The sequence below is a fragment of the Phocoena sinus genome, chromosome 2 (genome assembly GCF_008692025.1).
Source record: "Phocoena sinus isolate mPhoSin1 chromosome 2, mPhoSin1.pri, whole genome shotgun sequence".
Classification (NCBI taxonomy): Eukaryota; Metazoa; Chordata; class Mammalia; order Artiodactyla; family Phocoenidae; genus Phocoena; species Phocoena sinus.
In genome coordinates this window covers 13,112,003-13,129,188 of record NC_045764.1, presented here as the reverse complement: position 1 = coordinate 13,129,188, position 17,186 = coordinate 13,112,003, and the positions used below count along the sequence as shown (strand labels likewise).

At 40.6% G+C, this 17,186-nt stretch overlaps 1 protein-coding gene across 2 annotated transcripts in view; it reads left to right on the top strand.

The window, feature by feature from the left end:
• SPAG6 (sperm associated antigen 6) overlaps positions 1-17,186 on the top strand; it is a 75,926-nt gene that overhangs the window by 40,676 nt on the left and 18,064 nt on the right. For both annotated transcript variants that reach the window (XM_032623498.1, XM_032623497.1), the window contains exons 7-8: positions 493-645; positions 11,877-12,068. In XM_032623498.1, coding sequence (XP_032479389.1) covers positions 493-645; positions 11,877-12,068 — 345 coding nt within the window. The remainder of the gene's footprint in view (positions 1-492; positions 646-11,876; positions 12,069-17,186) is intronic.

Here is a 17,186-nt window from a genome sequence, read left to right as displayed (position 1 = left end):
TGAACTAGCCCTAGGCTTAGTGTTTAGGTGAGGAGTTTGGACATCCATTATGATAAGGATAGAGTCGTGCAAGAAAAATTGAACCACAGAGAGGGTCCTCACAGTGAGCATATTCTGTACATTAGAAATAGCAGGACTGTTACCCCTGTACACTTCTTTGATAAATATAATAATTTCACTAAATCATATTTCAGATTTTACCAGATTTTTTTTTTTAACATCTTTATTGGGGCATAATTGCTTTACAATGGTGTGTTAGTTTCTGCTTTATAACAAAGTGAATCAGCTATACATATGCTCCCATGTGTCCTCCCTCTTGCGTCTCCCTCCCTCCCACTCTCCCCATCCCACCCCTCCAGGCTGTCCCAAAGCCCCGAGTACCAGATGTTTTTTAGGTCCTAAATTTTAAAATTTGGCAATGCTAAAGTAATATTTAAAGATCATCTTACACTTTAGGGCCATGGTTACCTAGCTCTCCTTCTTTCCTCTTAGCTTTCTCAGCTGATCGTGAACACGGGGGGAGTTGCTGCCGTGATCGATTGCATTGGGTCCTGCAAAGGAAACATAAAGCTGCCGGGCATCATGATGCTTGGCTACGTGGCAGCTCATTCTGAGAACCTGGCAATGGCGGTCATCATCTCCAAGGTTTGTTCTTGCTTCCTTTTCCTCTGGTTATTGCAGTGAGATACTCTAAGACAGAACCACAGATTAATACTATCCCACAGAGTGTAAAATATAGCTGACCAGAGTCAAAGAACTACCAGCTTTCTTCAAGGTTTATTAGTAAGTTTCCCAAAGCAATGCTTGAAGTAAAGTTTACTTGGCAGGAAGTTTAAAGTTTTACTCAGTGTTTAATATCAATAAAATGTCAACACCTCTGAGTGTTAGTATCACCTATGTCTAAATACCATGTATTTGTATCTTGAAGGATTGGCTTTACAAATATGTAAAGCATACTTGCATTAAAGACAGCTATGATAAATGACATGCCCAGTGGTCATTTTTATTATTCTGTACATTCTCCCCCTTCCTGCCATTTGGGCAGGATATGACAATGGATGGCTCTCTCTCCTTCAGCTTCCATGAGCTAATTTCTCTTATTAGACATGGGCAATTCAGAGCACATGTTGGATAGCATGTTTCTGACATGCTGTTTCCTTGCTCTAGGGATTTGGCCTTATCTCAATTTACGGCTTGGAATTAACCCACCAGATCACGTAGCCCTGGCTCATAGTAGGTGATCAAAAAATATTTGTTGAATGAATAAATGTTGATCTCCTGAAGCATGCTTCAAAGGCTGCGTGCTCTCAGTGTCTCCAGCAACCCTCTAGGATGTGGATTTCTTATCAGCATGGAAAATCTGCTGCTGTATGTTAAACAGAAGTGTGGATTTTTTTTTTAATCCTTTGCTAATCCTCAGAATAAAAATAAGCCTCAGGGCTTCCCTGGTGGCACAGTGGTTGGGAGTCTGCCTGCCGATGCAGGGGACGTGGGTTCGCGCCCCAGTCCGGGAAGATCCCACATGCCGCGGAGCGGCTGGGCCCGTGAGCCATGGCCGCTGAGCCTGTGCGTCCGGAGCCTGTGCTCCGCAATGGGAGAGGCCACAGCAGTGAGAGGCCTGCGTACCACGAAAAAAAAAAAAAAAGCCTCAGATCTTTATTTTCTACCTATTCCTTGATAATTCTTTACTTCACTCCTTTTTATCTCTAGCTTTTCCTTTTGTTCTTCTATTACCAAAGACTCTGACAGTGACTAGAGCAGTAGTGCTGCTTTCTGAAGGGTCACCACGGGGATGCGATGAGGATTCTTGATTCTCGGTTCTTTTGTGGATAGTCAGAAAGCCTACTGTAGGAAGGATGAGGAAGGAAGCAGCAATTGCTTTTGCTTCCTGTGTTTCTTCCCCAGACTAACCAGGAGGTGCTCCCTGCCTTTGTTCTGGGGCTGCTTCTGGCCTCTCCCATCTGGTTTGTCTTCCATTTAACTGAAGATCAAGGTGGGGGCAAGCAGCAGTTTGAGGCAGACCACGCAACACTGCCTCATCCTTTCCCGTTCCGTGTAGTACCCTCAGGACTGACAACACCTCCAGTCTAAATAATACTTCCTAATGTTCAAAGCACATTCAACGCTCCTTGTCTCATTTGCTGTTCAAAACAACCGAGGCCAGTAAGTCAGAGTGTTGGGCATGGGGTAAAGGGGGCTGTCTTCTTTTCCTCCTGCTTCTTCAGTCTTGGTATGTCTCAAAAGTATGGACTTTCTGGAGAGTTGCCTCATTCTGAAGATAGAAAGATTCTGACCTTTTTTTTTTCTTTTTGTATGGGCAGACACATTTTTAGTCGTAAGAAGGAAGTCAAAAAAATATGGCAGATCTCTTCTTTAAGAAATTGGTCTTAAAAACCTAATTTAAAGGTGGAGGGGGGCTTCCCTGGTGGCGCAGTGGTTGAGAGTCCACCTGCCGATGCAGGGGACACGGGTTCGTGCCCCAGTCCGGGAAGATCCCACATGCCGCGGAGCGGCTGGGCCTGTGAGCCATGGCCGCTGAGCCTGCGCGTCCGGAGCCTGTGCTCAGCAATGGGAGAGGCCACAACAGTGAGAGGCCCGTGTACCGCAAAAAAAAAAAAAAAAAAAAAGGTGGAGGGAAAAAAAGTATATATGATCATTTGGCCTTTGCTGTGGTAGCATGACCCATGTGATAGTGGCTTTTGTGGTATTAAATTTAAAGTGATAATTCTTCTAGTCTCAAGTTAGTTAGAAAATTATGCCTATACAGAATTAATTATAATTTGATTTGGTTATTTGACTCTTCCTTGGGTATATAAACTGTGATGCATTTGAGGCCCTTTAGTTAACTCTGTTTTGATTATTTAGATAAAATTGAAGTTTGAAGTGCAAGATATAAGCATATGCCATCTGTGTAACAAAAGTACTCATCTTCCTTTGACATTCAATCATGTTAAAATGGGCAAAACTATCATTTAAATGTTGACCAAAATTAATGGAAATTTACTATTTCAGAAAAGGTTTTAGTGACTATATTTCACCTAAAATTTACTTAAATAGGATTCTTGCTCATATTATTCATTTGATTTTGGATCTATAGTAGGTATTTTGTTCTCAGATCTGTTATACTTGGTGAAAAGTCAATTTTTAAAAGGATTCTAAATTAACTTATTTAACAAGGGAAAGCAAAAGGTTTTATTTATATTTTTATTTTTTTAACATCTTCATTGGAGTATAATTGCTTTACAGTGGTGTGTTTCTGCTTTATAACAAAGTGAATCAGCTATACATATACATATATCCCCATATCTCCTCCTCTTGCGTCTCCCTCCCACCCTCCCTATCCCACCCCTCTAGGTGGTCACAAAGCACTGAGCTGATCTCCCTGTGCTATGCGGCTGCTTCCCACTATCTATTTTACATTTGGTAGTATATGTAAGTCCATGCCAATCTCTCACTTCGTCCCAGCTTACCCTTCCCCCTGCCCATGTCCTCAAGTCCATTCTCTATGTCTGCATCTTTATTCCTGTCCTGCCCTTAGGTTTATCAGAACCATTTCTTTTTTTTTTTTTTTTAGACTCCATATATATATGTGTTAGCATACAGTATTTGTTTTTCTCTTTCTGACTTGCTTCACTCTGTATGACAAACTCTCGGTCCATCCACCTCACTAGAAATAAGTCAATTTTGTTTCTTTTTCTTTTTTTTTTTTTCTGTGGTACACAGTCCTCTCACTGCTGTGGCCTCTCCCATTGCGGAGCACAGGCTCCAGACGCGAAGGCCCAGCGGCCATGGCTCACGGGCCCAGCCGCTTCGCAGCATGTGGGATCCTCCCGGACTGGGGCACGAACCCGTGTCCCCTGCATCGGCAGGCGGACTCTCAACCACTGCGCCACCAGGGAAGCCTCAATTTTGTTTCTTTTTATGTCTGAGTAATATTCCATTGTATATATGTGCCACATCTTCTTTATCCATTCATCTGTTGATGGACACTTAGGTTGCTTCCATGTCCTGGCTGTTGTAAATAGAGCTGCAATGAACATTGTGGTACATGACTCTTTTTTTTTTTTTTTAAGCGGTATGCCGGCCTCTCACTGTTGTGGCCTCTCCCGTTGCGGAGCACAGGCTCCAGACGCGCAGGCTCAGCGGCCATGGCTCACGGGCCCAGCCGCTCCGCAGCATGTGGGATCTTCCCGGACTGGGGCATGAACCTGTGTCCCCTGCAAAGGCAGGCGGACTCTCAACCACTGCGCCCCCAGGGAAGCCCCATGACTCTTTCTGAATTATGGTTTTCTCAGGGTATATGCCCAGTAGTGGGATTGCTGGGTCATATGGTAATTCTATTTTTAGTTTTTTAAGGAACTTCCACACTGTTCTCCATAGTGGCTGTATCAATTTACATTCCCACCAAGAGTGCAGTAGGGTTCCCTTTTCTCCACACCCTCTCCAGCATTTATTGTTTGTACATATTTTGATGATGGCCATTCTGACTGGTGTGAGGTGATACCTCATTGTAGTTTTGATTTGCATTTCTCTAATGTTTAGTGTTCTTGAGCATCCTTTCATGTGTTTGTTGGCAGTCTGTATATCATCTTTGGAGAAATGTCTGTTTAGGTCTTCTGCCCATTTTTGGATTGGGTTGTTTGTTTTTTGATATTAAGCTGCATGAGCTGCTTGTAAATTTTGGAGATTAATCCTTTGTCAGTTGCTTCATTTGCAAATATTTTCTCCCATTCTGAGGGTCGTCTTTTTGTCTTGCTTATGGTTTCCTTGGCTGTGCAAAAGCTTTGAAGTTTCATTAGGTCCCATTTGTTTATTTTTGTTTTCATTTCCATTTCTATAGGAGGTGGGTCAAAAAGGATCTTGCTGTGATTTATGTCATAGAGTGTTCCGCCTGTGTTTTCCTCTAAGAGTTTTATAGTGTCTGGCCTTACATTTAGGTCTTTAATCCATTTTGAGTTGATTTTTGTGTATGGTGTTAGGGAGTGCTCTAATTTCATTCTTTTACATGTAGCTGTCCAGTTTTCCCAGCACCACTTATTGAAGAGGCTGTCTTTTCTCCATTGTATATTCTTGCCTCCTTTATCAAAAATAAGGTGACCATATGTGCATGGGTTTATCTCTTGGCTTTCTATCCTGTTCCATTGATCTATATTTCTGTTTTTGTGCCAGTACCATACTGTCTTGATTACTGTAGCTTTGTAGTTTAGTCAAGTCCAGGAGCCTGATTCCTCCAGCTCCATTTTTCTTTCTCAAGATTGCTTTGGTTATTCGGAATCTTTTGTGTTTCCATAGAAATTGTGAAATTTTTTGTTCTAGTTCTGTGAAAAATGCCATTGATAGTTTGATAGAGATTGCATTGCATCTGTAGATTGCTTTGGGTAGTATAGTCATTTTCACAATGTTGATTCTTCCAATCCAGAAACATGGTTTATCTCTCCATCTGTTTGTATCATCTTTAATTTCTTTCATCAGTGTCTTACAGTTTTCTGCATACAGGTCTTTTGTCTTCTTAGGTAGGTTTATTCCTAGGTATTTTATTCTTTTTGTTGCAGTGGTAAATGGGAGTATTTCCTTAATTTCTTTCAGATTTTTCATCATTAGTGTATAGGAATGAAAGAGAGTTCTGTGCATTAATATTGTATGCTGCTACTTTGCCAAGTTCGCTGATTAGCTCTAGCAGTTTTCTGGTAGAGTCTTTAGGATTCCTATGTATAGTATCATGTCATCTGTAAACAGTGGCAGTTTTACTTCTTCTTTTCCGATTTGTATTCCTTTTATTTCTTTTTCTTCTCTGCTTGCTGTGGCTAAAACTTCCAAAACTGTGTTGAATAATAGTGGTGAGAGTGGGCAACCTTGTCTTGTTCCCAATCTTAGTGGAAATGGTTTCAGTTTTTCACCATTGAGAATGATGTTGGCGGTGGGTTTGTCATATATGGCCTTTATTATGTTGAGGTAAGTTCCCTCTGTGCCTACTTTCTGGAGGGTTTTTATTATAAATGGGTGTTGAATTTTGTCAAAAGCTTTTTTGTGCATCTATTGAGATGATCATATGGTTTTTATCCTTCAATTTGTTAATATGGTGTATCACACTGATTGATTTGTGTATATTGAAGAATCCTTGCATCCCTGGGATAAATCCCACTTGATCATGGTGTATGATCCGTTTAATGTGCTGTTGGATTCTGTTTGCTAGTATTTTGTTGGATTTTTGCATCTATGTTCATCAGTGATATTGGCCTGTAGTTTTCTCTGTGACATCTTCGTCTGGTTTTGGTATCAGGGTGATGGTGGCCTTGTAGAATGAGTTTGGGAGTGTTCCTCCCTCTGCTATATTTTGGATGAGTTTGAGAAGGATAGGTGTTAGCTCTTCTCTAAGTATTTGATAGAATTCTCCTGTGAAGCCATCTGGTCCTGGGCTTTCATTTGTTGGAAGATTTTTAATCACAGTTTCAATTTCAGTGCTTGTGATTGGTCTGTTTTGTATTTCTTCCTGGTTCAGTCTCGGGAGGTTGTGCTTTTCTAAGAATTTGTCCATTTTTTCCAGGTTGTCCATTTTATTGGCATAGAGTTGCTTGTAATAATCTCTCATGATCCTTTGTATTTCTGCAGTGTCAGTTGTTACTGCTCCTTTTTCTTTTTTGATTCTACTGATTTGAGTCTCCTCCCTTTTTTTCTTGATGAGTCTGGTTAATGGTTTATCAATTTTGTTTATCTTCTCAAAGAACCAGATTTTAGTTTTATTGATCTTTGCTATCGTTTCCTTCATTGGTTTTTCATTTATTTCTGCTCTGATCTTTATGATTTCTTTCCTTCTGCTAACTTTGGGGTATTTTTTGTTCTTCTTTCTCTAATTGCTTCAGGCGTAAGGTTAGGTTGTTTATTTGAGACTTTTCTTGTTTCTTGAGGTAGGATTGTATTGCTATAAACTTCCCTCTTAGAACTGCTTTTGCTGCATCCCATAAGTTTTAGGTCATTGTGTTTTCATAGTCATGTGTTTCTAGGTATTTCTTCCTCTTTGATTTCTTCAGTGATCTCTTGGTTATTTAGTAGTGTATCGTTTAACCTCCATGTGTTTGTCTTTTTTACAGACTTTTTCCTGTAATTGATATCTAGTTTCATAGCGTTGTGGTCAGAAAAGATACTTGATAGAATTTAAATTTTCTTAAATTTACCAAGGCTTGATTTGTGACCCAAGGTATGATCAATCCTGAAGAATGTTCCATGAGCCCTTGAGAAGAAAGTGTATTCTCTTTTTTTGGATGGAATGTCCTATAAATATTAAGTCCATCTTGTTTAATGTATCATTTAAAGCTTGTGTTTCCTTATTTATTTTCATTTTGGATGATCTGTCCATTGGTGAAAGTGAGGTGTTAAAGTCCCCTACTATGATTGTGTTACTGTTGATTTCCCCGTTTATGGCTGTTAGCATTTGCCATATGTATTGAGGTGCTTCTGTGTTGGGTGCTTAAATATTTACAATTGTTATATCTTCTTCTTGGATTGGTCCTTTGAGCATTATGTAGTGTCCTTCTTTGTCTCTTGTAATAATCTTTATTTTAAAGTCTATTTTGTCTGATATGAGAATTGCTACTCCAGCTTTCTTTTCATTTCCATTTGCATGGAATATCTTTTTCCATCCCCTCACTTTCAGTCTGTATGTGTCCCTAGGTCTGAAGTGGGTCTCTTGTAGACAGCATATATATGGGTCTTGTTTTTGTATCCATTCAGGCAGTCTGTGTCTTTTGGTTGGAGCATTTAATCCATTTACATTTCAGGTAATTATTGATATGTTTGTTCCTATGACCATTTTCTTAATTGTTTTGGGTTTGTTATTGTAGGTCTTTTCCTTCTCTTGGGTTTCCTGCGTAGAGAAGTTCCTTTACCCTTTGTTGTAAAGCTGGTTTGGTGGTGCTGAGTTCCCTTAGCTTTGCTTGTCTGTAAAGATTTTAATTTCTCTGTCGAATCTGAATGCGATCCTTGCTGGGTAGAGTAATCTTGGTTGTAGGTTTTTTCCTTTCATCACTTTAAATATGTCCTGCCACTCCCTTCTGGCTTGCAGAGTTTCTGCTGAAAGATCCGCTGTTAACCTTATGGGAATTCCCTTGTGTGTTATTTGTTGCTTTTCCCTTGCTGCTTTTAATATTTTTTCTTTGTATTTAATTTTTGATAGTTTGATTAATATGTGCCTTGGCGTGTTTCTCCTTGGATTTATCCTGTACGGGACTCTCTGTGCTTCCTGGGCTTGATTGACTATTTCCTTTCCCATATTAGGGAAGTTTTTAACTATAATCTCTTCAATCTCTTCAAATATTTTCTCAGTCCCTTTTTTTTTTTTTTTTTTTGAGGTACATGGGCCTCTCACTGTTGTGGCCTCTCCTGTTGCGGAGCACAGGCTCCAGATGCGCAGGCTCAGCGGCCATGGCTCACAGGCCCAGCCGCTCCGCGGCATGTGGGATCCTCCCAGACTGGGGCACAAACCCGTGTCCCCTGCATTGGCAGACACACTCTCAACCACTGCGCCACCAGGGAAGCCCTCAGTCCCTTTCTTTTTCTCTTCTTCTGGGACCCCTATAATTTAAATATTTGTGCATTTACTGTTGTCCCAGAGGTCTCTGAGACTGTCCTCAATTCTTTTCATTCTTTTTTCTTTATTCTGCTCTGCAGTAGTTATTTCCACTATTTTCTCTTCCAGGTCACTTATCCGTTCTTCTGCCTCAGTTTTTCGGCTGTTGATTCCTTCTAGAGAATATTTAATTTCATTTATTGTGTTATTCATCATTGTTTGTTTGCTCTTTAGTTCTTCTAGGTCCTTGTTAAACATTTCTTGTATTTTCTCCATTCTATTTCCAAGATTTTGGATCATCTTTACTATCAGTACTCTGAATCCTTTCTCAGGTAGACTGCCTATTTCCTCTTCATTTGTTTGGTCTGGTGGGTTTTTACCTTGCTCCTTCATCTGCTGTGTGTTTCTCTGTCTTCTCACTTGGCTTAACTTACTGTGTTTGGGGTCTCCTTTTCGCAGCCTGCAGGTTCGTAGTTCCCATTGTTTTTGGTGTCTGCCCCCACTGGCTAAAGTTGGTTCAGTGGGCTGTGTAGGCTTCCTGGTGGAGGGGGCTAGTGGCTATGCTCTGGTGGATGAGGCTGGATCTTGTCTTTCTGGTGGGCAGGACCATGTCTGGTGGTGTGTTTTGGGGCGTCTGTGACCTTATTATGATTTTAGGCAGGCTCTCTGCTAATGGGTGGGGTTGTGTTCCTGTCTTGCTAGTTGTTTGGCATAGGGTATCCAGCACTGTAGCTTGTTGGTCATTGAGTGGGGCTGGGTCTTATCGTTGAGATGGAGATCTCTGGGAGACCTTTCACCGTTTGATATTATGTGGAGCCGGGAGGTCTCTGGTGGATTGGTGTCCTGAACTCGGCTTTCCCACCTCAGAGGCACAGGCCTGACACCCGGCTGGAGGACCAAGACCCTGTCAGCCACACAGCTCAGAAGAAAAGGGAGAAAAAAAGAAAGAAGGGAAGGAAGGGAGAGAGGGAGGGAGAGAATAAAATAAAGTTATTACGATAAAAAATAATTATTAAAAATAAAAAAATTGGGCTTCCCTGGTGGCTCAGTGGTTGAGAGTCCGCCTGCCGATGCAGGGGACACACGTTCATGCCCCGGTCCGGGAGGATCCCACATGCCACGGAGCGACTAGGCCCGTGAGCCATGGCTGCTGAGCCTGTGCATCCGGAGCCTGTGATCCACAATGGGAGAGGCCACAACAGTGAGCGGCCCGTGTATTGCAAAAAAAATAAAAATACAAAAAAATGATAAAAATTAAAAAGTAATTTAAAAAAAGAAAGAAGAGAGCAACCAAAGCAAAAAACAAATCCACCAATGATAGCAAGCGCCAAAAACTATGCTTAAAAACAAACAAACAAAAACGGACAGACAGAACCCTAGGACAAATGGTAAATACAAAGCTATACAAACGAAATCACACAAAGAAGCACACACATACACAGTCACAAAAAGAGAAAAAGGAAAAAAAAATATATATCATTGCTCCCAAAGTCCACCTCCTCAATTTGGGATGATTCGTTGTCTATTCAGATATTCCACAGATGCAGGGAACGTCAAGTTGACTGTGGAGATTTAATCCGCTGCTCCTGAGGCTGCTGGGAGAGATTTCCCTTTCTCTTCTTTGTTCGCACAGCTCCTGGGGTTCAGCTTTGGATTTGGACCCACCTCTGCGTGCAGTTTGCCTGAGGGCATCTGTTCTTCGCTCAGACAGGATGGGGTTAAAGGAGCAGCTGATTCGGGGACTCTGGCTTACTCAGGCAGGGGGGAGGGAGGGGTACGGATGCGGGGCGAGCCTGCGGCGGCAGAGGCCAGTGTGACGTTGCACCAGCCTGAGGCGTGCTGTGCGTTCTCCCAGGGAAGTTGTCCCTGGATCACGGGACCCTGGCGGTGGCGGGCTGCACAGGCTCCCGGGCGGCGAGGTGTGGACAGTGGCCTGTGTTCGCACACAGGCTTCTTGGTGGCGGCAGCAGCAGCCTTAGCATCTCATGCCTGTCTCTGGGGTCCGCGCTGGTAGCTGCGGTTCGCGCCCACCTCTGGAGCTCGTTTAGGTGTTGCTCTGAATTCCCTCTCCTCGCGCACCCTGAAACAATGGTCTCTTGCCTCTTCATCAGCTCCAGACTTTTTCCCGGACTCCCTCCCGTCTAGCTCTGGCGCACTAGCCCCTTTAGGCTGTGTTCACGCCACCAACGCCAGTCCTCTCCCTGCGCTCCGACCTCCGAAGCCCAAGCCTCAGCTCCCAGCCCTGCCCGCCCTGGCGGGTGAGCAGACAAGCCTCTCGGGCTGGTGAGTGCTGGTCGGCACCAATCCTCTGTGCGGGAATCTCTCCGCTTTGCCCTCTGCACCCCTGTTGCTGTGCTCTCCTCCGTGGCTCCGAAGCTTCCCCCCTCCGCCACCCGCAGTCTCCGCCGGCGAAGGGGCTTCCTAGTGTGTGGAAAGCTTTCCTCCTTCACAGCTCCCTCCCACTGGTGCAGGTCCCGTCCCTATTCTTTTGTCTCTGTTTTTTCTTTTTTCTTTTGCCCTACCCAGGTATGTGGGGAGTTTCTTGCCTTTTGGGAAGTCTGAGATCTTCTGCCAGCGTTCAGTAGATGTTATGTAGGGGTTATTCCACATGTAGATGTATTTCTGATGTTTTTGTGGGGTGATCTCCGCGTCTTACTCTTCTGCCGTCTTGAAGGTCTCCTTCAACCAAAATGCTGCTGCATTGACTTTTTAAAGTCACACAGGCAGATGTCTGGGGTGGTTGATGATCCGTGATGTTGATAGCAAAGAAAGGATGCGTGTTCTAAGTGGTGACACCGAGGAGTCCAGCTCCCTGATCAGATCTGGAAATCCTTTGCCCCGGGGGCGACCTCAGAGAGCGTCCTGCGCCCCCGCCACTTCCCCAGACTCTGGGGTGCCACCTGCAGTTGAGTCACCAGCCCAGCTGCGTCTGGGATGTGTGTGCCGGCCCCAGCCGGCCTCTCCTCAAGCAAAAGGTTTTAAAATCCTACGCATTTTTAGTTTGTCACAGTGGAATCTGGTTTTGCCTAAATACTAGTCTGCGGCATCTGTTTTTTGGTTAAATGCCTCTGTTTGGGGAGTAAACGCTAGTGGAGTTATTTAGTTTAGTTGGATTGTTACAGATAATTAAGGTAAATTAGTTCTAGTCATTTTATTGACTTGAAAAATGACAGCCCCTGTGAAGTGCTCATTTATTGAACCGTTTAAGAAAAGGATCAAGACCAAAATGATTCCTTCTAACGTTTGAGAGACAGGGAAGACTCTTTAATCCTGCTCTGGATTCGTAACTCTTGCTCTTTTGATAACGCTGCAGGGTGTGCCCCAGCTGTCAGTCTGCTTGTCGGAAGAGCCAGAAGATCATATTAAGGCTGCTGCTGCCTGGGCCTTGGGACAGATTGGGAGGCACACTCCGGAGCATGCCCGGGCTGTCGCGGTCACAAACACTTTGCCCGTCCTGCTTTCTTTGTACATGTCGACCGAAAGTTCTGAGGATCTTCAAATGAAAGTAAGTGCTTAATTCTTGACTGTTTTAATGAGGGTTTGTTAGATTTTGACTCATTCTTTAAAATGTTTTAATTTTCATCATGGACAATATCGCTTTTCTGAGTCAAGAAATAAATTGATCAGAAGAAGTGCGGTGACTCTTTGAAAATGAGTTACCCTTGTCTCTAAAAATCAGTGATATATTTTAATGAAAGTTCTCTATAGGTACAAAGTTGTTTGTAAAATGAATGTCTGGTTGTTGCCTTCTACATTTCTATTGACTTTTCTTATGAAATAGGTTATTGAATAATAGGATTTTGGAGGTGGAATTGGCCAGAGAGTACTTTAGTCCATTTTACATTAAAAAATTGAGTCTAAAGAAATTTAAGCTGCTTTCCCAAGGTATTCCTGAAGCATGAGCTACCTCTCCTAACTCCAAGTCTGCCTGATCTTTTAATTATGTCTCACATTTGTTCCTTAAAGGAAAAATGACTGTAAGATTCACTAAATTAAGCATTTTTAAATCATGCATTTAAAAAAAAAAATCAAGATTTCTAAAAAAAATGTTACTAGCTACTGAAATGATTCATAAAACATGAATATAAAGTAGGATGGGTTTGTAAAATAATTTTAGAATTTCAAAGAAAGAAAAATGCTTCCCAGCATACTCCCTATTAGGAAAACATGTAACTTTTGGAAAGCAGCTTTCAGAATTGACTTGAGTTGAGAGAAGTACACAGAAAAGACAATCAATATAACAGTAAATTAAATTACTTTTAAATTTTAATTAAAACACCAAAGTAACAAATAGGAAAACATATTTGCTGGAACAACTTTAGATGCTCTAACAAGGCAGGAAGTCTGCTTGAACTTACAGTTGAGAGACTCTGAAAGCGATGTCGTGAGTCATTTATTTGGTTTATAAATTTTATAAAGTGAGTTTATGTTGATTTGGTTATGTTTACATGTTTTTTTCTCTTTAGATTCATTGGGGGAAGTTGATTTCTAAGATTAACGCTTTTTCCGTTTTTATAAGACTTTCTAGATCAAAGGAATGATTTAATAGATTTAGGGCTTTTCCCTTACTTGTCTCCAATGTTGACTCCATTCCTTGGCAATGCTTGGTAGAGAGTAAGATTGACAATGTGCTAAGGTCTTTTCCTGTTTAACAATTGTGTGATTCTTTGACTTTCTGGTGAGAAACCACAACTCCATTTCCAGTTTTGAGTTGTCCAGGTACATCTGATTTACATACATATACTTTTATTTTATTTTATTTTTAAAAATGTATTTATTTTATTTTTGGCCGCGTTGGGTCTTCATTGCTGTGCGCAGGCTTTCTCTAGTTGTGGTGAGCAGGGGCTACTCTTCATTGCAGTGGGTGGGCTTCTCACTATGGTGCCTTCTCTTTGTTGTGGAGAGTGGGCTCTAGGTGCACGGGCTTCATTAGTTGTGGCATGAGGGCTCAATAGTTGTGGCTCATGGGCTGTAGAGCACAGGCTCAGTACTTGTGGCCCATGGGCTTAGTTGCTCCACAGCATGTGGAATCTTCCTGGACCAGGGCTCGAACCCGTGTCCCCTGCATTGGCAGGCAGATTCTTAACCACTGCGCCACCACAGAAGCCCTACATATAATTTTAACCTGTGTATGTAGTTCTCTTTTTGTGGCATATTTCTTTAACCCATTATCATAATTGTCTTTCTTCCTCCCTCTTCCCTCTCCCCTTCCCCACTTCCTCCTCTTCCCTCCTCCCTCCTCCTCACTTCTCATCCTTCCCACCCTTACCTCTAGTAATCCAGGGAAATAAAAGAATACATCAGCTAGAGCATGAATAATTAATAGTGGAGTCAGTAGTAATTATAGTTTGAGAAACCCTTGCAAATAGTCTCTGAGGGAGCACTATATACTATTTACATGCTACCAAGTTTATATAACTTGGTTTTTAATGAGTTATTATGATATTATATTGTATAAATATCACCAGAGTAAAATAAGTTTGATAACCTTACTTTTTGAAGTCAGATAATTTTTATCTTGTATTAGTTTAATAAAGGTGGTTTTATTAAAACATTTAGGTTTACTAATAGAAGATTCCTTTTGCCCTTATTTAATATAATATTTACTTTCAGGAAATACAGTGGGTATTAAATTAAAAGTGATTTATCAATCATTATCCTGTCAATAATCTTTCCAAGGCTTTAAATCCATCCAGATATTTTCTTATTGTAGGGACTTAATCATTCCTTTTCTTTTCTTCCCCAAGGTCTCTTGGATTCTATCAGTTGTTGTTTTAAAGGCTTTAGAGTGAAAGTCCAAATCTGTTTGATATGACACTATCTCAGTAGGGAAAATGTATCCAAGAACTTTAGGAACTGTCTAATGGTGTTTCTCATTTGTTACTCTCTAGCAGCTTTCAAATTATAAGTCCATGTTGAAGTTCATTTTGTCCCAAAGGCATGTCAGCTTCTGTAAGCATTCTCTAATTGGTTCTGATCCATGAGAGAGAGCCAAGGAGCAGCCCCTTGGAATTTCTTGCACATTTTCACATAGCCTTACTGTCTATACACCTATGTAATTTCAAATACCTTATAAAAACTGAAAAGAATATATATCTTTTATATAATCAGCTTACCTACATATATTTTGATAATATTCAGGCAACTACATTTTCATTTGTTTTGATTCAGAGGTATCATATCGAAATGTATCATCTTAGTTTGGCATTTGGGTGGTTATAAAACTATTCAAATAGTTATAAAACTATTTCTAAGATAATTATTTAATTTAATTATTGTATTCTTCTTGTCTTGGTTGTTCCCCTTTATTTTTAGCAGCTTTATTGAAATATAACTCATATACCGTATAATTTACCCATTAAACTATACAATTCAATGGTTTTAGTATCTTCACAGGTGCAAACATCACCACAGTCTAATTTTAGAACATTTTCATTCTCCCATTAGCAGTCACTCCATATCCTTCCTGTTTAGCCCCAGGCAACCATTAATTTACTATCTGTCTTTGGGGATTTGCCTCTTCTGGACAGTTCATTTAAATGGAACCATACAATATATGTGGCCTTTGGTGCCTGTCTTCTCTCACTTAAAAGTTTCAAGGTTCATCCATGTCCTAGCATATATCAATATTTTGTTCCTTTTAATTGCCAAATAATATTCCATTGTATGGATACATACCACATTTTATTTTTCTGTTCACTGCTTAGACATTGGGCTGTTTCTACTCTTTGACTATTATAAATAATGCTGCTATGAACATTATTATGCAAGTTTTGTGTGGACGTGTGTTTCCATTTCTCTTGGGTATGTACCTAGGTAGGAATGGAACTTGTTAGGTCATATGATAACTCTTTTTGACATTTTGAGGAACTGCCAAACTGGTTTCCAATGTGACTGTACCAGTTTACATTCCCACCAGCAATGTATGAGGGTTCTAATTTTTCCACATCTTTGCCATCACTTGTTATCGTCTTTGTTTTTTATTATAGACATCCTAGTGGGTGTGAATTGGTATCACATTCTGGTTTCAATTTGCATTTCCTTGATGGCTAATGATGCTGAAAATCTTTTCATGTGCTTATTGGCCATTTGTATATCATCTTTGGAGAAATGTCTAATCAGACCCTTTGCCCATTTTTAAATTGGGCTATTTATCTTTTTATTATTGAGTTGTAAGTGTTCTTTATATACTCCTGGATACAAATCCTTATCAGATGTATGATTTACAAATATTTTCTCCCATTCTGTGGATTGTCTTATCACTTTATTGATGGTATTGTTTAGAGCACATTTTAAAAAAAAGTTTTAACGAAGTTCAGTCTATTTTTCTTCTTTTGCTGCTTGTGCTTTTGGAGCTATATCTGAGAAGACTTTGCCTAACACACGGTCATGAAGATTCACTCCTATGTGCCCCCCTCATTTAAATAACTATAGCTCTTTGGGTCAGAATGCTTTCAGAATAAAATTAACTTTTGAATAAGAAACATTTTTCATTTTAAGCAGTTTTCATTAGAGATCATTCATTAAGGAAAGCAACAGTGAATAATTTTTTGTTACTCCTTTCATTTTCTGTGAAAAACAAGTGAAGTGGCATCAAGTGTTTGCCTAGAATTGACAGTTGTATTTTGTTAATTACTACGCTTATGTGTGTTGTTGAGATAAAAAAAAAATAGTATTGCTAGTCACTTACTGTGGTTTTTACAATAGCTTTGATCAGTGTGGCTGAAGTCAGTTTTTAGAAATATCAGAAAAATTAGTGAATGTAGAACTGTAGGTGCTATGCTAGTTCATAGGAAAACCAGGCTCAAACTCAAGTTGCCCTAAGTAGATAGCCCATGACTCCTTCCCTCACATCATCAGGTATTATATATGTTTAAGGATAAGCACTAGCTACTAAATGTCTGACGTTTAGCAAAATTCATAATCTCTTATTCATTATTTCAAAGTAACACATTACTTGATTTCCTGAATTAGGTAACTAAAAGGGTTTGTTGACCCCATGTAATTTCTGTACAATTCACAGAATGAAGTTGTAGGAACAATTTTATTTCGTTCACAGCCATAAATAACCAAATATAAGGCACATTTTCTAAAGGCTTATACATTTTAAATCCAAAATATGATGTGATCTTATATGTAGAAAATCCTAAGGAATACACACAGACACACACATACACAAATACTAGAACTAATAAGAGTTCAACAAAATCACTAGGTATAAGATCAATATAAAAATCAATTGTATTTCCATATCTTAGTAATGAGTAATTCAAATATGAAGTTAAGAAAATAGTTTCGTTCACAATAGCATCAAAAAGAATAAAATACTTAGGAATAAATTTAACAAAAGAAGTGTAAGGGCTTCCCTGGTGGTGCAGTGGTTGGGAGTCCGCCTGCTGATGCAGGGGACATGGGTTCGTGCCCTGGTCTGGGAGGATCCCACATGCCGCGGAGCGGCTGGGCCCATGAGCCGTGGCCGCTGAGCCTGCGCGTCCGGAGCCTGTGCTCTGCAACGGGAAAGGCCACAACAGTGAGAGGCCCGCGTACTGCAAAAAAAAAAAAAAAAAAAAAAAAAAAGTATAAGACTTGTACACTGAAAACTATAAAACATTGCTGAAAAAAA